Genomic DNA, 24,723 nt, shown 5'->3' on the forward strand with positions numbered 1-24,723 from the left:
ATACTATTAATTGAAATTAGTTTTGTCTTTCACAATTTATAGCGTCTTTAGAGTTTTGTTAAACATATGACCATCCAAACATACTTAAATATTTTAGTAAAAAGTAAAAAATTTATATTGTTTGCAATTGATGATTTGCAATTGATAATTACTGGAATAATCTTACATCGTTTTCGAAAGTGCTGCACTGACGAAACTGATCACCCTCTGTTTGCACACCCTAATATAACACACATTTATGGAACTTTAGGCTCCCATCCAATATTTGGTTCCACCACTTTTGTGATTGCGTTAAAATCTCCCTATTGAATATTTTATTAGCGGTAATATGATCAGATTTAACCGTGTTGAAATCCAATTGCCATATGTTTCAACAGGGGTTTAATGCCAACACTATATAGGCCCTGCCAATATGAAGTTGCCAGCTAGAGTAGTTTATGAAATGTAAGCAGTTGTATTTGCAGCGATAGATACTTGATTATCAAATCTGTTAAAGCATGAACATTGAACATTGAACTAGCATTTAAAACAGAAACAGACATAAGGCTGGCTTTATTGATCTGCATGTTGACCCCTTGGTGCCTGTAGGTCATGTAAAGTTTCGAAAGAACCACATGTTGTAACTAACACATTTTCAGGGTCACACACAGTGTCTGGGATTGAACCTGGAACCTCCTGGTAACAAAGGTTTGTGTGGCGGCAGCGTGGAGGCTGTGTTTTTTATTATGCTTTTGGAAGAAAGTACAGTACGTAATTGATAGAGAGCTCATCAAGCACAGCTATGCTCTTTTCTTCAAAACAAGTGGAGACACCGTTTTGCCTTTTCTGCACTGCTAAATACATTTATAAATACACTGCTAAATGAATTTAGTTTGCTGCCATCCACTTTAGCCTGGACCCCAAACATTTAAGAATTTTTTGGTCTCTTCGAACCAAGTGAGTCTGCAGTTTTAACACACACACACATACACACACACACACACACACACACACACACACACACACACACACACACACACACACACACACGAGCTGCACATTAACTAACCAAACTGAATAAATAACCGAACTCACTATTTGTTCCAAACAAGATTAACTAGTACAGTTATCACTGCCCTTTGTAACCGAACTGTGTGTGTATTTAAACCATATTAAGAGCAAAAGGTGAAATCGCAATTGTGTGTGTATGAGGCCTATGTAAAAGAAAACTCTCAGTTTACTTTCATTTCCGTTATTCTGTTACACCTCAGCAGCTTCAGTTTCAAAGCAAGTCACTGACTGCAAACGTTAGTCATGCAGGAAGCAGCTGGTTCGTTTTGACAGGAAAGAAGATTTTGCTAAAATGAAATTACCTGGGAAGTACAATGTTTCATATTCTTGGACAGGTATGATAAGTTGAGCAGTGCATACCTGGTGCTGAGAGATGTCGTACTGAACAAACTGCTTCAGGAGGCCACAGTATGTGGTGTAGGCAGGCTGGCCAGTCCCAAGGGTGGTGTCTCTCTGCAAACAAGGAAATACTTCCTCAGCAGCAAGTTGTAACACATCCTGGAGAGTAACATTGTTGTAGAAACCTTGCTTTCGTGGGGGATCTACAACAACCTTTTGTCATCATTGCATACCAAATTGTACCAGAATGATTTTTTTTTAAAATTGCAACAATCACTACAGATATTCATGTTGCAGGCTGATTTATATGCAGTGTAAATGCTGCATGCAACCAGCTTCTCCGTGTGGGCAGACATTATGATAGTAATTGGTTGAGCCGTATTATGTTTGCTTTACTGAAGAGGCCTTGTCCCAGTGCTGGGGTGGGAGAGTGGGGATACATAGAAGAGAAAGCTCTATCTCCCAAATGAAAGACTTCAAATCACATGGTATGCCCATCAAGGTGTCTCATTGGATCAGTGTTGAATTCCTTAACAATCAATCCTTCCAGAGCAGAAACCCACAGTTACAATAGACCATCTCTTGAGAATTACAGTTAAAGTGGACCTCCTATGACCATGCAGTGACTCCTATTCTGTGGCAATGCTCTTACCTCTTTGTGGATGAATTTAAACTGCAAGTGGCATTTCCCGCGGTCAGGGTGCGTCTCTGTGCGGGGCTGCAGAATGTACCACTCATCCTCTGTGCAGTGCAGGTCCTATAGAGGAGAAGATCAGAACAAGAAGAGGCTATTAGCCCAACACAACTCACACAGAGACAGATTCAGACTAGACCTCATTAATTGCACCATACAGAAATACTTGTAGTACCCACAAGAAAGAACATTCTAAAAATGTAAGATTATGTATATGACTGTTTTTAACCCTTGTTTTTTGAACTTCATGGTTTATGAAACCAAGACTCCTTTATAGCATCCTTACATGCATTATATATTGTTGATATTTTGTTGCCTGAAAACATTAAAATAGCAGTTACAAACTCTATACATTAAAACCTTGATTATCCAAACTCCCGTGTTATCCAAACAGCCCCTTGCTAGCCTGCATGGTTGTGTGCTGTGCTATTCTACCCTGCTGTCATAGAGAATGCTCAATTCAGCCCTCAGTGTCTATTTACAGAGTAGTTCAGTACTGTATGTTAATCTTTACAATTAAATAGGTTGAATAATATCTTTTTATGAGGTCACTTGATTGGGATTGGCAATTGGATTATCTAAACACACCCTGGTCCCAATTAGTTTGGATAATCAAGGTGTTCCTGCACATGATTTTAATGTTTTCTATTCCATCTGGACAGCATACATTTTTACTAGCTATTTGCCAGTGTGTAGCTGTTACAATCAATACAATGTGTATTCAGATCTATTTAGTTTCAAATAGAATGTTTAGTAGAACATCTTTAGCACTGCCTGTTTGTATCTTAGTTCTGAGGAGTAGCAGTTGCCATGGTGACCATGCACTTGCATGACATAACAGTGAAAGTTGCACTAAAAAAAAAAAAAAAAAAAAAAAAAAACCTACAACAAAAAAATAATTCAACATCTTTGCATATGGTTAGGAAAGAAGAAACACAAACACCCCACTTCCTGAAGACTTCACGATAATGAAATAACCAGATGAAGCTGAGATTCACACCTCCAACTTGATAACAACGTTTCCCAGAAAGTCATCCTGCCCATGTCCCTTTTTGGCATCTTTAAAGATTCTGTCACCAGAAGAGAAAGAGAAGTGAGCAACATATTGATTACTGTAGCTGGCTTTTATACTATACTGCTTCAACAATCAAATGCAAGACAGCAATTTCATGTATTTGGTTGTGTGGTGTTTATGAAGGACTTGCATATCTATTGCTGATTGTTCTCAAATTGTTGTCAAGTTGGGTCTTAAAGGATCCAAGCGATTCTGCCTCAACATGACTAAGTAACCCATTGCAAATCACCAGCGCTCTCTGTGTGTAGAAGAGTCTCCTTGTCTCTGTCCTCTCTACTTAATTTCCAACTGTATCCTCTGCTCCTAGATTATCTACTGCACTAAAAGTATTGGTTAGAGTTAACTATTACGGTTTATTTCTCTAAACAGTTGTTGAAATATATATATTTTTTATTTGTGTCTGATTTTTTCATTTCAAATTCAGATGTTTTATAGTTCTTAGCGTAACTGAGTGTTGAGAATGCTTTTCATATAGCACTGTACATACTTATTCACATTGCCAGGTGGTAATAATATCAATATGAATTAGAAAAGCATGATATGACAGGTGGAATCCATCTTCATTTTGATTGGAATTCCAAATCCTGTGATCCTACAAAAACACAACACCATACAGTTTGGATAAACTTTGGGTCCATAGCAGCTGTAACCTTGAAAATAATGACTGCAAATGTATATGAATTTCAAGGTGGTGCTAATATGTAACCGTTTACTGTTATCTATGCTACCCTTCATCAGCACACTGTCATGTATTATGTACAGGAAAGCAATACATTTTTTTTTTTATAAAATAAAAGCATTCAAGAATGACACATTAGCTAGTCTACTGTTTGCCAACCATTACTGCTGTAGTTCTGTTACTGTTTTTCTGTCTGGGAGAAAAACTTCTCTGATGATCCTCATGAGCAGAAACACACAAACCTATGTCCAGTTGGACTTAATATGTCTTCCTTTAATATGAAGAAAACATTCACACAGTCTTTTTTTATTATGCAGAAAACATACACACAGTCTGGTTCTGTGAACATCAAAATGCCTTGTGAGAGATAAGCAGACACATATAGACAGACGTGGCTCAGTTAGAGTACCTCTTCAGTGAATGCAGGTCTGTTATCTCCCCAAGTTTCTGTCCCAGCGTCTCAATTTCATCCATATCCCTGAAAAAAAAAATAAAAAATCAAATAAAGACAGGCTCATCAACACGACATAATCATTTAAACAGGTTTTATTTATTTATTTATTTTTTTTTTTTTTATGTAATCGTCTTACCAATAGTATCCCAACTATTTTAAGCTGTCAGTGTTTTGTATACCTGCATACAGATATATGGAATGAGAAAATTACATTGGGATCGAGAATACAGGAAGTGACTTGAGGTGTTCCCAATTTTCAAGTTCATTAAGTCAAGCAATTGTTAAAACAAGTTCTGTTTTTTGAGGCAGATTGTCTGCACATAAAAAATACTTAGTTCTCTATCACTGACCTACTGTACATAGTGTGAGCTGAAGTTAATGTGCTCTGTACATAGCGTGAGCTGTAGTTAGTGTGCTCTGTACATAGTGTGAGCTGTGGTTAGTGTGCTTTGTATATAGTGTGAGCTGTGGTTAGTGTGCTCTGTATATAGTGTGAGCTGTGGTTAGTGTGCTCTGTACATAGTGTGAGCTGTGGTTAGTGTGCTCTGTATATAGTGTGAGCTGTGGTTAGTGTGCTCTGTACATAGTGTGAGCTGTGGTTAGTGTGCTCTGTACATAGTGTGAGCTGTGGTTAGTGTGCTCTGTACATGGTTAACAGTCACCGTGTATGTGGTTCTTCAATGGTAGCAGACAGTCTCTAGTACTCACCACATGTCCATGTGAAACTCAGCACCCACATTCTCTTCAAATTCTCTAATAGAAAGAGAGAGAGAGAGAGAGAGAGAGAGAGAGAGAGAGAGAGAGAGAGAGAGAGAGAGAGAGAGAGAGAACATATAACATGAGTACATTTACAAACGAGAGGATGCCATTCAGCCCATGAGTGCTTGTCTGGTTCCTAGTAAATGATCTTCAAACTTTGTCAAGAATACCAATGAATGAACAACATGAATGAACAACACCGATCCCATACCCTCACCACTGTCTGTGGCCTCTGGTCCTGGTTTCTGTGCTGCCCCCTAAAATATTGGTTAGGGTTAACTTTGTCAACTGCTTTTAAGATTGTAAAGGCTTCAATCATGTCAACAAGTCAACCTATCTTCCTTTAAGCCCTTGGATAAGTCTGGTTTGTCTTTGCTGGACACTCTCCAAGGCCACAATTTTTGTAATATGGGGACCAGATGTGAACACAGTATTATAAGTACTGTCTCGCCAGTATGTTACACAGCCTCATAACCTTGTTTGATTTGTACTCTACATATTTGACTATCTAACAAAGCATTCTGTTTGTCTTCTTATGTGTTTCAGGTTGCTGCCAGCGATGTGTCTATTATAATGCCAACATCTTTCTCATCTTGGATCTGCTCCAGTTCTATGCCACACATAGGGCCTCATTAGAATTTCTAACTCCTTTACGTGCAGTTTTAATTTGCGTTGCCTCTGCCTGTTACCTGTGGTGGGCTGCATCTGTTGATCACTTATTTTCGGACAATGTAAGCCACCTCCACCTTTCACAATAAGCTCTGACTGAAAGATATGCCTGGACGGCTGGGGCTTTATATATCATGGTAGTCACGGGTGTCTTTTATAGTACTACTGAAAATCTTGTGTTCAAGGATATTATAGATCAGAGGTTCTCAAACTGGGGGTGGGGGTATATTAGTGGATACGTGGCAGACCCAAGACACTTCAAGAGGGTCCCTTTCAAATGACAGAGGAAGAGAGAGAGAGAGAAGACAAATGTGAAAGACATACAGGACAAAGGTCTCGTTCCAGATGGGGTTGAGGGTTTGTTTCTTGACGCTGCTGCGCTGGATGAAGTCCTCAGAGATGGTGTTCTTCACCACTGCTTTCTTGGGTTTGTGGAAGAGTGGTCCGTGCCCCTTGGAGTTCTTCTCAATAGGATAGTCAGATGGCTGCACAATCGCCAACATGCAGTAGGGATCGCTGAAGCCTAGAACAAGATCAAGAAAAAAAGTGAAAGCACATTACAACTACCAACAAGGTAAACTTCTTGACTGATCTCAGAGCATGTATATTTTGGGAAATTGAGTTCTGTGGACAACATAGAGGTGAGAAGACCAGACTCGGCCGATTGTACCTGTAATGTAAGTTTGACATCTGCATGTACTCTGATATACTCCATAACAGTCCTTAGCAAGTTTCAACATTGCAATTGGATAAGCAGTTATTTATACTGTGTATATGTCAAAAAAAAAAAGTGACATTATAACAAAGACGGCTGTAGTGGGGACGTCAGACCAGAAGAAACACAGTACTGAGAGAAGAAATGATAAATGGATGCGCTGCTGCGTGGTTTATTATTATAAAATAAAACAGTACAAAAAAACAGGACACGGCACTGGCAGCCAAAACAAAGAGACAAACAAAAACGAACTACAAGGTGAGCTGATACTTTAACTTTAACTATTCTTATTATCGTTACCTCCGTCTCCAATCCCGTTCTCCACTCATTGAACACACAACCCAGAGTGAGTGAAAACATGCTGCTTTTATGCAGCTGTACCGAGACTCGATTGCTAATCAATCATTCAATTGGAGTTGAGGTAAAATACACCCAGGGACGGGGCACATACAGTACCGACTTGGATCATGGAAAGAAAGCTATAAAGTGAAGTTTAGGGTTTTACCCATTAACATTTATTGAATGCACAAGCTTGGCATCATCGTAAATGGCAGAGGTTTGTAGGTATAATTCAGGTTAATTTAAAATCTATCATCTCCAGGGGGACAGAGTCTGTAATGACAGGTCATCACACAACACTGCCTATTACACATACTGTCTTGTAAAATGCATTTGTAAAAACATTAAGGACTTTACTCATTCAAATGGTGGGTACATTCTGCAGCTGTGTTTGTAAATAAAACTAAAATAAATAAAATACAGTTATTTTTATAGACATAAAATAAAGGTTATAGTTTCAAACAGGGAACAAAGTCAGTGTTATATACAGTTTTCACTGTGGTACCTTATTCCATTGCTCAGTATTTTCACAGCTATCACTTACCACTGACATCTTTTCCCAGAATTCCACTGGCTTCTTTTACTGTGACCATCAAGCAGGAAGTTGGAGGCTGAAGAAGAGACATGGACAGGTTTGTGATTACTGACCATTTCAAACTGTTCAGGACACATTCTGAATTACCTAATTTAAAGTGTTACAAAACACCTTCAAAGTTTACAAGAAAAACCTTACATTACCTTTGCTATGTCCCGTGTTGTCCAAATCATAGCATTATATTTTTTAAACATGTTGCTCCTTTAATATTTGTCAGGAATGTGTTTGCCAGGAGAAAAAAAAGTACTTTAAGAATCACAGTGTATCATGACGCTGCCTCCTGCAACAGTGCTGGTTTTTGTTCCCACAAAGGGGCACTCGTTTTGATCACAGCACCAGCAGTATTGCAGGAGGGAGCAGGAACTGGACACACTGCGATGTTTAGAAGAAGAAAAAAAATCTCTTTCTCCCGGCGACTGTTCCTGAGTGAAAATTGAAAAAATAAAATGTTTTTTTTTTTTCCTTTGATGTGTAAATAAAACAAAAAATCGGGAGAAAAAAATATAGAAAAATATTGCTGCGATATGGACAACACAGTCATCTTTTAATAAGCCTTCATAATTTGTAAACACATTTTTTCTTAATTTAAGATTTGGCTCATTATCGCACATTATATAAGTATTATAGTATACAGTATATAAGTAGGGTATTGATCACCTAAAAATGGATTGTCAGAGATTGGACTCTGCTAATCACTACCGGTCACATCATGCATGCTTTTTTTGTTGCATTCTCTTCATGAACATTGGTAATACATACTGGGACACTGCTGAACAACACTTTCTTTGGAATTTATTGGCAACAGGGGATGTGTATGAAGTAGCAACAACCTTGTAAGAGATTTCTGTTGAACAGCTACAAGGAATTGGACAAGCATTGATGGGTCACATGGCTTCCTCATTCCTAAACACTCTTATGATTTGATGTCAAATGTGTTAAACTTGTTTTTATAAATTTCTGGTATGAATTTAATCAGTAGTCCCTCACTATTGTAATCAATTCTAATTCACCTTCTCCTCCCCAGCCCCCACCTGATTTTTTTGGCTTCCCTACGACCAGCCTCTCCACTTATCTGTGAGCTAATTTATGGGAGGGGTACCACGAAAGGCAAGGCCAAATACCAAAGAATGTAGTGTGCAATATATATAGTGCCTATAGAAAGTCTACACCCCCTTTCAAAATTTTCACCTTTTGTTGCCTTATAGCCTGGAATTAAACGCATTAAAATAGTTTTTTTTTAATTTATCTACACATTCTACCCCAAAAATATCAAAGGCCTTGAATATCGCTTGGAGCAGGGTCAAAAGGATTATTAAGAAGTGGAAGGTGTATGGCACCACCAAGACCCTGCCTAGATTAGACCATCCCTCCAAACTCGATGACCGAGCAAGAAGGAGACTGATCAGAGAGGCTACCAAGAGGCCAATGGCAACTTTGCAAGAGCTACAGGCTTTTATGGCCAAGACTGGTCAAAGTGTGCATGTGACAACAATATCCTAAGCACTCCACAAATCTGGCCTGTATGGTAGGGTGGCAAGAAGAAAGCCATTACTCAAGAAAGCCCACCTTGAATCCTGCTTGAACTATGCAAAAAAAACACTCAGGAGATTCTGTAGCCATGTAGCAAAAAGTTTTGTGGTCTGATAAAACTAAAATGGAACTTTTTGGCCTAAATGCAAAGTGTTATGTTTGGCGCAAACCCAACACAGCGCATCACCCAAAGAACACCATCCCTACTGTGAAGCATGGTAGTGGCAGCATCATGTTATGGGGATGTTTCTCATCGTCAGGGACTGGGGCACTTGTCAGAATAGAAGGGAAAATGAATGGAGCAAAGTACAGAGAAGTCCTTGAGGAAAACCTGCTGCCCTCTGCAAAAAAGCTGAAACTGTGACGGAAGTTCACCTTTCAGCATGACAACAACCGAAAACACACAGCCAAAGCTACACTGGAGTGGCTAAAAGGTAAATGTCCTTGAGTGGCCCAGTCAGAGCCCCGACCTAAATCCAATCAAAAATTTGTGGCATGACTTGAAGATTGCTGTCCATCAACGCTCCCCAAGGAACTTCACAGAGCTTTAACAGTTTTGTAAAAAGGAATGGTCAAATATTGCCAAATCTAAGTGTGCAAAGTTGGTAGAGACCTATCCCAACAGACTCACAGCTGTAATTGCTGCAAAAGGTGCTTCCACCAAGTATTAACTCAGGGGGGGTGGAGACTTATCCAATTCTGATCTTTCAGTTTTGTATTTTTAATATATATATATATATATATATATATATATATATATATATATATATATATATATATATATATATTTTCAATAAATACTTTTTTTCCCCTTAACAGTGTGGAGTATGGTGTGTAGATAAGTGGAAAAAAATCCTCATTTATATGCAAGAAACTCTGAGGCACTGACACAACAAAATGTGAAAATAGTTCAAGGGGGTGTAGACTTTCTCTAGGTGCTGTATATTGTAGTAGTATTGTCTAGTGTGTTTTAATAAATAATCTATGGTGAGAGTTTACTAACTGAAACCCACTTTACCTCCAGACTGTGCACTTTCAGTAGCAGCTCCCGATGTTCAGCCTGTGATATGTTGAAGGCCTGTGTTAGAAAGAGAAACACACATTACCCTGGCCAACTTGTGTAAGATTCATTTATGATGCCAGCCAGTTCCTGGAACGTGTTTAAATAATTCAGCCAATAATTCAGCACTCAGACATATACATGTGAAATACAGTAAGGGTAGGGAATTGATCACAAAAAGACACAAAGCTAGTACACTCAATTAAAAAAAAAATCATAGAATTGTTCACAAATCTTACATGATTCCAGGTTTTATTAGAAAAGTTTTTTTTTTTATGACTCAACCCTAAAATTTAATAGGTGATGCAAAACTTCCATAGCTGTATAGCAGAATGTGTCACTTTGAAAGACTAAAACACTAAACAACAGTAAAATGTCCCTGAAAACCTTTGATGTGTTCACCTGTTAAAACTGTTTCTCTAACGCTACTCCTGCCCACCTACCTTCTGCACATACTGGAACAGTTCTTCACGGTCACTGATGTGTTCCGGACTGGGCTTGCCTAACCGATGCAGGATGGTGTAGAGCATTTCTATGTACAATGGTTTAAGCTGTAAGAGACAGATCTGAGTTAAATTAAACAAACGCACAGCCTTGACACAGATTTCAGCTTCTTTATACGAGTGCTGCAGTGAACCTCACTATAAATGTGGCTTACAGTCTGCTCTCATTACTTGAGAATTAAATAGAACTTGACCTGTATTCCTTGGGAATTTATAGGTGAGATGTGTGCATGTCTGTGTTCCCATAAGTCATCATGGGGTTTAATCACATCTGGGATGCAATCACACAGCTTGGTTTCTCTTCCCAGGCCAGAGTTAAATACAGGCCTGTCTGGATGTTCTCTTTGAATCAGAACATTTTCAGGAGAGCATTATATGAAATCCCAAATTTAGATTTAAATCCCAGATTTATATTCTTTAGAGCAACCAGTGATCCCCTCACACCTCAAGTAAGGGTCATAACCACTATACAAAAGAATATGCATTATAGAGCTTTTAAACTCATCTCACCTCACCAACAGGGTCGGGAATACGCAACAGCAGTGTATCACACAACACTGCCTGTTACACTCGTCCCCTCTTTAACTTTGGTTATTGAGATTTGGGTCAGGGCTGAGGCTGGGCGGCTACTGCCACACTGCAAACAAGCGTCTTAACCAGTATGCAAAAGAGCTGGCCTTGTCTGCATTCATGGTTATAAAGCTTTTAACCTCATCTTACCGACAGAGAACAGAATCCGCAATAGCATCACACAACACTGCTGGGTGATGTTACCTCCTGCTCTTTAACTCTCCTCTTTGTCTCCTCAGGTTCCTCATCATTTAGGTTGAACACCTTAAGCAACAAGAGCATGAAAGTATTACATCATGCTGCGACACCCACACCCTTCCACCCAGCTCAGAGTAACAAAAAAATTGCCTATCTCCAAACCAGAGACAATTCCTGGCCTAATTAAATGTTTAAGTCTTAATTCACATAAAAAGTGTATAAATGCAGAAGAACATTTTTTTTGGATATCAAAAGTCTGTTATTGAATGTTCTGAAAGTATTTTAATCCATTTTATTAAGTGTAAATCATATTTTAGTGGGTATAATGGATTATACTAAGGCTTGGAAATATCCAGCTGCTGAAAGCAGTATTCAGAGTACGTCTGCTTGACTGATTGAAATTTCAACAAGAAAGGGAAATCATGGGTCACTATAGTAGAAAAGGTATAGTCTACTTAATTAGGTGTACAGAAAGTTAATGTGCTATGGAAGAATTCAATAAAGAGACATTATATTTTAGTAAAATTTGAGACACTCACAGTGTTCTAGTAATATAATTCCAATCATGTTTAATTTAAACTACTATAAAATGTTATCATATTTAAATGTCTTGTTATGAAAAAATGTTGGATTAGCTATGACAGAATGTTTATTATTGTTTTGTATTGAGAATTAAAAAGGAAATGTATAAAGCCAGTTGGAGTGGAGAGTGCAAGGGGATGAAAGCCAGGAAAGGAGAGACTTGAGGAAATACGATAAAAAGACTAGAGAAAGACTGCAAATAATTTACAGTTTTGTCTCTGTTCCCCAAAGCAAGGTTTGTGATATAAACAAATTAAGGAATGGTGTGTTGAAAGACAATACAGCTTTACTGCTATATAAACATAACATCTGTGATTTTTTCATTATCAGCAATGTAGCGGAGATCTATCACCATAGCAACCCTACCCCTAGAGGACTGGGTCCTGTAAAAACCAGCACAGGTTAGAGGGGCACTGAAACTCACCTTGCGGTCCTTCGGCTTTCTGCTTGTTCCCAATTTTCTTATAGGTGCTGGAGAACCGTGCTGATGAGAAATTAAACAGTTCAATATACCACATAGATATCGCATAGTCATCACTATGACAACCAACGGCTACGTATGACTGAGAAAGAAACTGTTTCCAAATGATAACCATCTTGTCGAGGTTGTAATAAAAACAAGCCCAATCATTTTATTGCTCCTTAAGCTATTAATGCACATGTAGATGTTGACTACTGCTCCTTCTAAACCCTGAACTTGAAACAGAACATCTGAGTTTTATCAAATGCAGACAGAAATAAGCCTATTTTCTTTATTGTACACCAATGTTTAACAAATAAATGCTTTCACTGAGGGAGATGAAAAAGGGACAATGCACAGAACTTTAAGTGGAGTATTACAACAATTGAAGCAACAGAGACTGTGTTTAGCTGACACCATAGGAAATTGAAACATGAAGGATTTGTTGTGCTGAGTGCATGGAATTGGTTACCATGTTGTTGCTGTGGAGCCATTTTGGATCCTTTAAGAACATATTCATGTTCATCTACTAGAAACCAGACAAGCATTAATGGGCCTATAGCCTCCTCTAGTTCCTACCTTTTCTTTCTTTTTATATAACAAGATCATCAGATTACATGTACACTTACCTGCCTGTGGATGATTCGGGAAGCAGTGGGGTTCATCTGTGGAAAAGTTAAAAAAGGGGTGGTTTAATTCTGACACATCTTAATAATGAGAGCATGAAATTTACTGACTAACCCAAACATCTGAGTGATCTACCACAGAAGTTCTGCCCTGTGTTGAAGGATTCTGTGAGTTGTACCACTGTAGCACATCTCCTGTAACTAGGAGGGCTTTCATATTCATGATACCCTGAAGATGTTGGAAAGATTCTATGACCATAGAAGGGGTTTTAAAGACTCCTGTGTGATCATAGTGTCTTCTGAGTTTATTGATCTTTGCTGAAAAAGTTTATTGAAAAAGCAAAATGCCTTTTTACTCCTAAAGTGTGAACATGGCAAGCCTGTATATTGGGTTTGGAATTTAAACATTCAGATAAAGGGAAGTAAGGCCCTTTTTTTAAAACTGCAGAGCTATAAATAAGTCTAGGAAAGATAACATCACTTAAAACAGCAGACCAGTAAACTAATAAAACACTTGACTACACTTGAATGTATGTTCATAGGCGGTGGTTAGGGCTGACAGAGTACCATGGACTAAATGGCATTATAAATTTATTCCCATGGGTAGGTGGAAATTGCCCATCTAGAAAAGGGGCGGAGTTACGGTACCCAAACTCAATTAACCAGACGCGAAATGGCGTGGCGTCCACAGATTGGAGGAGCGGGTGCACTCATTAACCAAGGGGTCATGCTGGAGGGTATAAATAGGGGTCATAGTAAAGTAATCTGTTCCTTTGTAAATGGTTAGAAATGACCTAAAAGAAGACCCTATATTGCCGAAAACGTGAGTGTTGTGTTTGTTGGTTTGTCTTGTGAAATTGTCTGTTTGTCTGTTTTTGTAAAGACTACTAACACAATCCGAAGCTGTAGCCACAGGCCAGCACAAACCCGGACACCAGCACTTCCCTTTTCACGGAGAAGTGTCTTTTCACCACGAGCACTTGATTCACTTACTGTAGGAACTGTGTTTGTGTTTTGTTGTATGTGTAGGTAAGATAAAGACTGAACTTTTGGTTTCAGTCAAACCCGAGGATTCACAAACAAAGTGATACACGCCGCTGTATCACTTCATTCATTTATTATTTACAGATGTTTGCCATAAGGAGCTGGACATTGTAATTACTCAATAAACACCCTTGCATCTGGATATCATTGTCTGTCTGCTTATTCCGCACTGCATTGCAGTCACCTGTGTTCACTCATCACTTCGTCACACAGCTCAACAACTTTTTTTATGCCTAAAATGTGCACCACACTGATCAACACAGACAGCCAAAGCTACAGATTGCCCCTAGCAGAAACGTAAAATCTCTACAACTATGGAGGGAAAACCTCTCATATGGCAACACTCTCTTCAAACTGGTTCTCAGTGATGCATCACATTATGACATACGAACAACAATGAGCTGGGAAAGATTTTCTGCACTGGCTATCCTAACCCTAATCCTATCCTAAACATTGACTCTGACATTACAAGAAACATTGATCCTGCAGAAATTTGAAATCTTTATGCAACCAAGAGAAACACAAGACTTCTACTGGATCTATGGTCAACTACACCTGGTCACACCACCCTGGCTTATCATTGCATTCCTACCGGCAATAATCTCTCAGTCTGCATGCCTCCAGATGAATGCCAGTGCATCTTACTGGCAGAGATCACTAAACAAAACAATGTTGTTACAGCTCAGGATAATTCATCCACGTAGCTGTTAGTAGTTAGCACCGGCAGTTTATGCTAGTAAAAAGCATGGTGATGTACGCATAGGTAATGACTACAGGGAGTTAAACTACCAAACTGAAAAGGATACTTACACCCTTCCACTTCCCGATGGCAGCATCACAGTGACATTGCTTGAATCAGAAATTACACATGAGCAGCTGCAACACTTCAGAAAGAGGAACCAGTTCTCCTACAGATTGGAAGCAGTTTCTCTTGCATGACATGCCAAACTGTGGCCTCATCTCAGGGTCATTGATGGTATGCTATACAGATGCTACTGTCCGAACCCAGGGGCCTCAGCTGGAACGTCCACTACATCGCGCCTGATCAATTGGTCAGCCTGATCAACTGGTCAGTCTGCCAATCAGCGGCTGCTGGGAAATGATAGCAGTTGATATACTATAAGTTCCAATATCAAACAATGGCAACAAATATTTTTTAGTGCAGCAGGACTGTTACATTAAGTGGCTGGAGGCAATACCCATTCCAAACCAAAAAGTGGATTGCATCTCGACAGCGGTTCTTCACATCTTCACTCGATTTGGCATTCCCCAAATACTGCACTGACCAAGAGCACATTTTGAGGGCCTCCAGATGACAGCCTATGTGAAGCTTCTGGAGTAAAGAAATCCAGGTCTACAGCATACCACCCTTAAGAAATGGACCAGTGGAATGGGCAAACCACTCTCTGTTACACACCTACACTGAGAGCCGTCATAACTGAAAATGCTGGCTACCACTTCTACTGTATCCATATAGAACAGGATGTCATTCATCTACAGGATTTAGCCCATTCTAACTCATGCTTGGAAGGATACATCACCACCCAATGAGCATCCACAGACCCACAGCAGGGGCCGGGATTTGATCACATATGAAGCCCATTTACAGCAAACTGTTGCTGGACTAAAATACTTTGTTGATGGTAACCTAGTGGAAGCTGTCAATAGCAACAAAGCCTATGACAGAGGGGCAGTTCAGAAAGAACAGTGTAAAGTTGGAGATTGAGTTTGGTTATTCATGCCACCAGCAGGGAAGTTAGATCCATGCTGAGAAGGAGGATGGGAAACTAACCATTCTAAGCCCTGTCTCTGTCTGCATCAATAGACTGTTCAGTACTATTTTTTGTTGGTTCACCCAATATTGAAACAGTATCTGTATTTTGTTTAATGGGACTAAACAGCTCAGTTTAAAACTTTCCTTTTGGTTTTGTCATCTCACCTTGCACCTTTAGCATTGATATACACAACCCCCCCAAAAAACATGAAGCAAACTACAGGGATTGATTGATCAAGACCCCACCATCCCACATTCACGCAAGTACAACAACTCCAAAAAACTGACATTATGGCTGAAGAATAACCTAGTAGGTTATACAGTAGTACAGTTTAGTTCCCTTATAAATGACATTTAAATAAATATACAGTTTTATTACAGAGCCTTTAATGAGTCATAAGCAAAAACAGACCTGGGGGCATTGATTAAACTATGAATTATTTTATGAGCTTCCTCAAAACAAACCTTATTCTGAGCATAGGATTTAAAAACAGTTTAAAAGAAGATCCACCATCATGTTTGTTTTCCACAACTAGCACTTTTAACAACATATATTGAAAGAATCTTAACATTTAACAGGAATCTAAAGCTGTTACAGTATTTTTGTAAAAAAAAATTGTTTATGATAAAAATTATTTATAATGGACGAGTTTGTCACCAATTTCAAAGAGAAGTTGTTTAAAAACTATTGAAAGCCTTTATAATTAGTTGTTATGAACACTTTGGCCTAAAGCATTTCAGTATGTACCAATATACACTCTTGTAATTTTTATTTCAATCTGACCTTCAACACCAACATTATAACAGGTTTTATTGTATTTGACTGTCTGCTATTTTCAACACGTTTGGCCTAGGACTGAACTACGTCTCTAACATCCCCCATTAACCACCAAAACTCAGCTTCAGCAATGAACCCAATCCACCCACACGTACCTCTGAGTCTCTGTGGGGCTGGCTCTCCCCCTCCAGCATAGCTCCACTGTGAGATGGGTCCATCAATTCCAGCAATGACCAGAGAAGCACAGCAGTATTTGTACCCTTATTCTCGTCTTTGTGGTCAATAAACTGCTGGCATTAACGTGTTTCAAAATATGCGGAAGACAGCATTTCCTGTGTGTGACAAGCTCTCTCACTGCCTCATACAAAAAAGCTCAAATCTCAATACGCAGTTCTGGGCACACATGAAAGCTGATGAACTCTAGTTGTCACGCAGTACTCCTGTCAACTAGGGTTTGTCAAATGATTAATTGAAACAGATCAAGTTCAAATGTTCCCAGAAAGATCCTAACCCTCCTCCCGGTAGCATTAAAAAAGGCATGGTGTTTAATGTTGTGGTGTGAGTAAAAGAACATTCATAAGGTTAGGTGGCAGTCTTTCAGAAAACCGATAAACACATAGCATTACAATGGTTTAGATTTTCTAAATGGTTTTCACAATTTATTGGTGGCTCAGGTTATCTTACTTAAAAAGATAGTAGCCCCTTGTCAAAGCCACCTACTTACACTGTGTGGGTCTGAGTTCAATGAGCAGTACAGGCTGCAGTGCAAAACCTTGTTGACAGCACTTTGAAGCAATACATCGTTAGTGTTTACTAAGTAAAGCTTTTATTAAACAAAGGACATCCACCTTTTAGAGCTCTTTTTGTCCCATCAACCAATGAAAACACTGTGCTACACCTCAGGCTCTGCTACACATGGCTGTGAAACTGGTTTGGTTTGAAAGGCAATAGTGTGCAAATGTATTAGAACACCCCATTGCTTCTGTCATTTTGTGCATATGAAATCAAACCACTGTTACGGAAAATCGTGGAGAATTGTCAACATAGCAATTGTCTAATTGAATTGATAACATTATAGATCACACATGCAATTAATTTAAAATAAGGAACACATAGCCAGAAATCGTAAAATGAATGAGACTTTTTGGAAGTCGTTTAAGATGCCTAATTTGCACAAAATGGTTTAAAATTTTCACATCATTTTAATTAATTACATTTTAACTTAATCACTGTGGACAAAGTAATATGTAATAGATGGGCCATCTGGCCTGTTCCATATTATAGTTTAGGTAAATAACCTCGATCCCACTCCTGATCTCCCACAATGAACAGGTTATACATTGCCTCCCACAGGGACAGGCCACCCACCCTTGCAGTGGTTAATCAGTGCACTGAAGGTGGCCCTAGCTGAGCTGTCTACTTCACTTACAGTGCCTATAGAAAGTCTACACCCCCTTGAACTTTTTTTTTTCACATTTTGTTGTGTCAGTGCCTCAGTTAACTCCCTGAGTTAATACTTAGTGGAAGCATCTTTGGCAGCAATTACAGCTGTGCGTCTGTTGGGATAGGTCTCTACCAACTTTGCACACCTAGATTTGGCAATATTTAACCATTCTTCTTTACAAAACTGTTCAAGCTCTGTCAAGTTCCTTGGGGAGCGTTGATGGACAGTAATCTTCAAGTCAAATCACAAATTTTCAATTGGATTTAGGTCAGGGCTCTGACTGGGCCACTCAAGGATTTACCTTTTTGTTCCTTAGCCACTCCAGTGTAGCTTTGGGTTGTTGTCATGCTGAAAGGTGAACTTCCGTCCCAGTTTCAGCTTTCTTACAGAGGGCAGCAGGTTTTCTCTGTACTTTGGTCCATTCATTTTCCCTTCTATCCAGACAAGTGACCCAGTCCCTGACGATGAGAAACATCCCCATAACATGATTCTACTGCCACCACCATGCTTCACAGCAGGGATGGTGTTCTTTGGATGATGCACTGTGTTGGGTTTGCGCCAAACATAATGCTTTGCATTTAGGCCAAAAAGTACCATTTTAGTTTCGTCAGAACAAAACTTTTTGCCACATGGCTACAGAATTTCATGAGTGTTTTTTTGCATACTTCAAATGGGATTCCAGGTGGGCTTTCTTGAGTAATGGCTTCCTTCTTGCCACCCTACCATACAGGCCAGATTTGTGGAGTGCTTGGGATATTGTTGTCACATGCACACTTTGACAAGTCTTGGCCATAAAAGCCTGTAACTCTTGCAAACTCTTGGTAGCCTCTCTGATCAGTCTCCTTCTTGCTCGGTCATCCAGTTTGGAGGGATGGTCTGATCTAGGCAGGGTCTTGGTGGTGCCATACACCTTCCACTTCTTAATAATCATCTTGACCATGCTCCAAGGGATATTCAAGACCTTTGCTATTTTTTTATACCCATCCCGATCTGTATGTATTGGATGTGTAGATAAATGAAAAAAAAAAACATTTTAATGCATTTTAATTCCACGCTATAAGGCAACAAAAGGTGAAAATTTTGAAAGGGGGTGTAGACTTTCTATCGGCACTGTAGTTTCTTATAATTACCTTAAAATGTAGTGTTTATAAAATAATACTGTAGTGCGCAAATGTATTAGAACACCTCATTGCTTCTGTAGTTTTGACTTCTTGTGCATATTAAATCAAACCACTTCAAATGAAAATCTTGAACAATTGTCAAAATAGGCAAATGAGTGTCTAATTTAATTGATGACTTTAATAGGCCACAAACACAGTTCATTTTAAATTGTAAGAGAAAATGAACAGAGCCACAAATGGTAAAAAATGCATAAGACTTTTTAAAAGTTGTTTAAGATGCCTAATTAATTAATATCAGTAAAAATGGTTGGGTGATGTACCCTGACAAAAAATAACCTTTTGCCCCTTTTTTGGTACTGGGGTATCACTTGTTGCCCTTTTTACCCCACTAAGACCCATTGCTTACTAAATATTTAAATATAAAAGGAGGAATGTATAGAGGTATATCAGACCTTTTTTGGCCTAGGCAAAACAATGTCTCACTTAAAATAACTATGGCTGGGTAGACCAAGTGGTAACGGTCAGGCAGGCAACACAGACAAATAACAATATATTTAAACACTTTATTAGTTGTAAACACCCAAATAAACAAATTAAACAAAATACTGACACCGATCTTCATGAATTTAAAGGAAGGAATACCCTTGTATCAGTGCTGGCTTACAATTCAAATTGTACCTTCAGCCTACTGCCCTTGACAGGACTTTCTATAGCCTTTTATACTCACCTGTATAGTTTACCAAATTGAACAACTGATTAATTAATTGACCATCCAATCATTTGTTCTTTGATTGGATGATTTGATTTGTTCTTTTCTGAGTTGCACAACTACACTGTAACATTACAAAACTGCAATCAAATTACATCACTGTTTTCTTTTCAAAAAATGAATAAACACTGCTTTTTTGTTTTCATCTTACACGCTGTGACAAAACAGGCAGTTAAAAAATAAATATAACAATAACAATACAAATTGGCAATTGTGTTAATGATTAGCAAATGTATTATTCATTTTAATGTAAGACACTGATAAAATTTAAATACAAATGGAAGTTGTATAAATGTGCAATTACTGTGCTCAATCATGGAAGAGCAGCAGAATTGTGATAATGCTGTACTAACATTCAATGCCGTCAATGTATTTTCGATGCACAAAACAACACCAGCATTAGGGCCAGAAAGTTTGTATCTTTACTGATTTTTTTCCTCTCACATCTGGGTCATCAGAACAAAGATTTTTGCTATTTTTCAAGGCTTCAACCAAATTTAACTGATTCCATTTGCTTATTACTACCACTAAATAAACAGTTCAATCCTATAAACTTAAAACGTGTTTCGCGTCAACCGATCGCACGAGATTATATGCGAGTCTTCACTTATGAAGCTGAAATTCTGCACACCAATGGTATGCACAGAGATCACGTGCTTATGGCTGCGGCGCCAATGGAGTCAGGGACCAGTTACAATTATGGACTGGGCCTGTCACTGCTACAGCAGTCTACAATGTTAATGCTGAACCACTGGATCATTTTGATTCTTTGACAAAGGTTTTGGGATCAATCAGATACTAGGAACTGGGCATTGATGGGCCAAATGGCTTCCTCTCAACCATTATGTTACTTATGTGCCTTATTAAATAACAGACAAGCAGACTGCTATTTTTCTTGTTGCAGCAGATTTCCACATAGACTGAAAATGCAATGGGCAACATGCTTTCCTCCCTTGTTAAATCTGGATTGTTTTATTGTGAATGACAACCATATTTCCAACAAGTGTTGATAGTGCATTATTTAAGAAGAGTACATTTGGTATTTGTTGACTACTACGGTTTGTTTGTAAACGTGTCGTTCTTTGATATTATAACAAAAACAAATATTAAAATGTTCAACATTTTAATTAATTACATTTTAACTGAATCACTCTGGACACTGACACAGATAGCCCCCCCGGCCTGTTCCATATTAAAGGTTATAACTTTTGAAACCACTCCTGATCTCCCACAATGATATAGGTTACACATACTCCCACAGGGACAGGCCACCCACCCTTACAATGGTTGAAGGTGGTCCTAGCTGAGTTGTCGACTTCACTTAGTTTCTCAGAATTACCTTAAAATGTTGTATTTATAAAATAATACAGTAGTGCGCAAATGTATTAGAGCACCCCATTGCTTTTGTAGTTTTGACTTCTTGTGCATATTAAATCAAACCACTGCAACTGAAAATCTTGGAAAATTGTCAAAATAGGCAAATGAGAGTCTAATTTAATTGATGGCTTTATAGGCCACAAACACAGTTAATTTTAAATTGTAAGAGAAAATGAACAGAGCCACAAATGGTAAAAAATGCATGAGACTTTTTCAAATTGTTTAACTAAAGCACAAAGTGGTCTAACATTTTCACACGAGTGCCTATTGTTTCTATATCGCTCATTACTGATGGAAAATTGAACACCCCCCACCCCCCACCCCCCGTTTGCAGGATATCTACAGGATGGTGTGGTTTCTGCACACGCTTAACAGACAGAGCCTTAAGAACACAATATATTTGATTGTGATCAAGTGTTTTCAATAAAAGTTAACCCAGATTTTCTGAATCCTTATTGGATGTGTCTAGTAACGCTGTTACTATATAAAAAAAAAAAAGAATTCTTTGATTTACAACTCTTTTTACATGTTACTGAAGTAAAGCTGAAGGTTCCAGCCTTATTTAAATATATACCACATTTGCATTCCACCAATCGGCAGGGACATCCCCTGTCTTTATCATGTTGCATCGTGCTGTTGATGTGTCCTTTCTGATATATCATCATTACTCAGAATATAATGTATAACTTCTTGACGTCATAAGATTAGAGACTTTTTAAAAAGGGCCACTTCCCCTAATTGCCAAGTAAAAAGAGTTATCACCCAGCATCCAGCCTATATGGTTTTACGATTGTACACGTACCAGGTCAAACCAGTGAAACTGTGGATCATTTCATTAAATGGCATCCTGGCTATTGGATGTAACTGCCGGGAATAACGTTGTCCTGTAAGACAAAGCTTAATGCTGCTAAGGGTATAGGGATTGTCAATCTATTTTAATCCATTTATCCAAGACCCATTACAAATCCTACAGAAATGACAACATGTATATTATTAGGTTGAAAACTTGATCATAAGGGTAGAGGACCACAACTCAAACTCCCTCCATAAGCAATAATAATTGAGGAATTAACTTTTATACATTCAAGCTGAAGCCAGAAAATAGTAGACTTGCAGCACAATGTTAGTAACAGATAAGACAGAAAGCATGTTTGTATATCAATAAACAAACCTATGTCATTTTTATGAAGTGTGTAGGCAATTTCCTAATGGCACTACATAGAAATAACAAACTTTTTTACACTTTTCTGTACTCAAGCATATTGATTCACCCTGATGCTGAAACAGGTTAAGTTTTGAAAAGCAATGACACTTACATCATTCTCTATAGCAGCGGATAATGCAGAGAATTCAAGATGATCTAAGTTACAAAAAGCAATATGAGCGAAAGTCTGTTTGTGGGACGTATTCTTCTTTGTGAATGATCCCTTATCACTTCATACCAGTGATCAGTAATCACTTTATTCTAGAATGTTTGGTGTTTCGTTTGTTTTCTAGCCAGGTAACCAAGTGCGATCTCAAACAGCATAGTGGCTCTACTGAGTAAGTCAGTATGTACCCATATGTGTTTTTGGTCTATATATCTAATCAATCACACATAAGAATTAGATTTTTTTTTTAGTTTAGGTGTTTAGGTCTGTACAGCAACACTACAAATTGAAGTCCTTGCAATAATTGTGGTAATATTCTATATTTCCCATAACGTGCCACTTTAGCTTCTTCACCTTAAACTGAATTCTTATTCTGAAATCACTACCCTGACTATATTCTGAAAGATGACCAAGGCTGGAATGATCCTGGCCCTACAAATAAAACACAGCTCCACTAGTACTGTAGTTGCGTTAACTGCTTATTGTTTGAGGTCCTCAGCACCTTCATTTTCATAAATCTCATCCCAAATATGATAAAGGAATAACCCCTGATCAAACCAATCAGCTGCCCATTTGAATAGCAATACCGTGTGAGAATCTTGCACAGCTCTGCTTCTTACCTTGTGATCAGAGATGTTCTTCAATGTACCCTCCATCATCACCTCTCACAGACTACTGCTAGCTTTGTGTCAGTTAGATTGCAACACAATTCCACTTCTCCTTGTGGGTCTGCTCTGGTCAGTACTGGCGATGGGGCTGCCTTCCTGACAATTGAGGGGGAAGCAGCACACTGCTGCTCATCACTTCTCCTTTTTTATTACACATTGTGGCAGAGCAAAGCTCTGCTGTTTAGACGTTGGCAGGGATGGGGTTAATTTCCCCTACCTGCCTGGGTTTGTTATGTTCAGGTGGCTTGGGTTGATTAGTTGATTAGGTCAATTAACAATCAATCAGCGCCCAGCCACCTGACATAAAAAGAGGCCTCTGAGTCTCATTTGGGAAAGAAGGAGGAGGGAGCTGAGGAAGCAGGTTGGTGTTTGTGGGTTTTTTGTGATTTGTAAATCCAGTGAAGGCATTGCCCAGCCTGGAAACCTTCATTTTGTAAGTTTTGTTTTTTTGTATTGCTTTATTTGTGTTTAAATCCCTTTATTTTGCCCTTGTGCACTTTATTTTTGTGTTTATAATAAAATTAGTATTTTTTTTAACTGCAGACTGTCTCTTGGCCTCTATACACTTACCAGCCTGCCACATTTGGTGTCAGCAGTGGGATATAGCACCTCCAGGAGGCTTGGAGGAGTACTGCAGCATTTTTTTTTTTTTTTTTTTGGGACTTTTTTTTTTCTAAAAATGGGAAAGAAGAGCAGACAGCGGCAAAGGCAGTAGCCGAAGAAATGTAAGCTGCTGCAGCCACCGCTGGAGGACCTGGCCAGCCTCTTCCCCTGGTGTTCCTGGTGCAGGAAGGAGGACCATCGTTGGCGGTCCTGCCCAGAAGTGCCACCGGCAAACTGGTGTGGCCGGTGTGAGGAGGACGGCCACAACTGGGCAGGATGCCCCTACAACCAGGCCCAGGAAGAGGTGCAGTGTTTACCCCGGGCATCAGGGGCCACCCCACTACCTCCAGCACCACCACCTTCACCACCGTCCCAGGAGATCTGGGACTGGTTGATGCACCCTCAGGCAGACCTCGTCCACGATCTCCCCATAGTTATCAACACGCTGTGGCGTTGAGATGGGGAGAGGTGGGAACAGTGGGAGGAACAACACCACCCGACGTCCTTCGCAGAGGTTGCCTTCATGGTGGTTAATTACCTGGCGGTAGACATGAGAGATGCCCCAGTCACTCCAATAAAGAGGGTGGAGATGCCTTCCCGAGAGCCAGAGAGGGGAAGAGCTATGGCCCAAGGATGCCTGCCTTGCCCCGCCCAGGGATGCCACGCCCATACTGCTAGTGTCTCCTTTTTGTTTTCTAGGGTTGCTGAGGCTGAGGGTCCGCTGCCGCCGTCGCCTCCCGAAGGTCCACTGTCGCCACCTCCGCCACTAGAGGGAGCCGGGCCTCCGTCGCTGTACTACCTTGGAGATCCAGGGCCCCCTCAACCAAAGAAGGCTTGGGGGCTCCGACATCAACCCCGCCCACCACCACCCACCAAAA

At 39.3% G+C, this 24,723-nt stretch overlaps 1 protein-coding gene across 4 annotated transcripts in view; it reads right to left on the reverse strand.

Moving 5' to 3' along the window:
- The window catches only part of unc13d (unc-13 homolog D (C. elegans)), a 39,563-nt gene extending 16,300 nt beyond the window's left edge, over positions 1–23,263 (reverse strand). For 2 of the 4 annotated variants that reach the window (XM_041219963.1, XM_041219962.1), the window contains exons 1-13: positions 16,649–16,880; positions 12,901–12,936; positions 12,236–12,295; positions 11,236–11,295; positions 10,402–10,509; positions 9,917–9,976; positions 7,318–7,384; positions 6,044–6,242; positions 5,000–5,044; positions 4,247–4,315; positions 3,084–3,153; positions 2,042–2,146; positions 1,411–1,503 (exon numbers count right to left, since the gene is read on the reverse strand). In XM_041219963.1, the coding sequence (XP_041075897.1) occupies positions 1,411–1,503; positions 2,042–2,146; positions 3,084–3,153; positions 4,247–4,315; positions 5,000–5,044; positions 6,044–6,242; positions 7,318–7,384; positions 9,917–9,976; positions 10,402–10,509; positions 11,236–11,295; positions 12,236–12,295; positions 12,901–12,936; positions 16,649–16,711 (1,035 nt within the window). In that variant the 5' untranslated portion in view covers positions 16,712–16,880. Of the gene's footprint in view, positions 1–1,410; positions 1,504–2,041; positions 2,147–3,083; positions 3,154–4,246; positions 4,316–4,999; positions 5,045–6,043; positions 6,243–7,317; positions 7,385–9,916; positions 9,977–10,401; positions 10,510–11,235; positions 11,296–12,235; positions 12,296–12,900; positions 12,937–14,751; positions 15,009–16,648; positions 16,881–23,194 lie in introns of those variants that run through there. The other 2 variants (XM_041219964.1, XM_041219965.1) reach the window with 2 other exon arrangements.
- Positions 23,264–24,723: the final 1,460 nt, after the last annotated feature.

Source organism: Polyodon spathula, chromosome 20, assembly GCF_017654505.1.
Source record: "Polyodon spathula isolate WHYD16114869_AA chromosome 20, ASM1765450v1, whole genome shotgun sequence".
In the NCBI taxonomy this organism is placed as follows: domain Eukaryota; kingdom Metazoa; phylum Chordata; class Actinopteri; order Acipenseriformes; family Polyodontidae; genus Polyodon; species Polyodon spathula.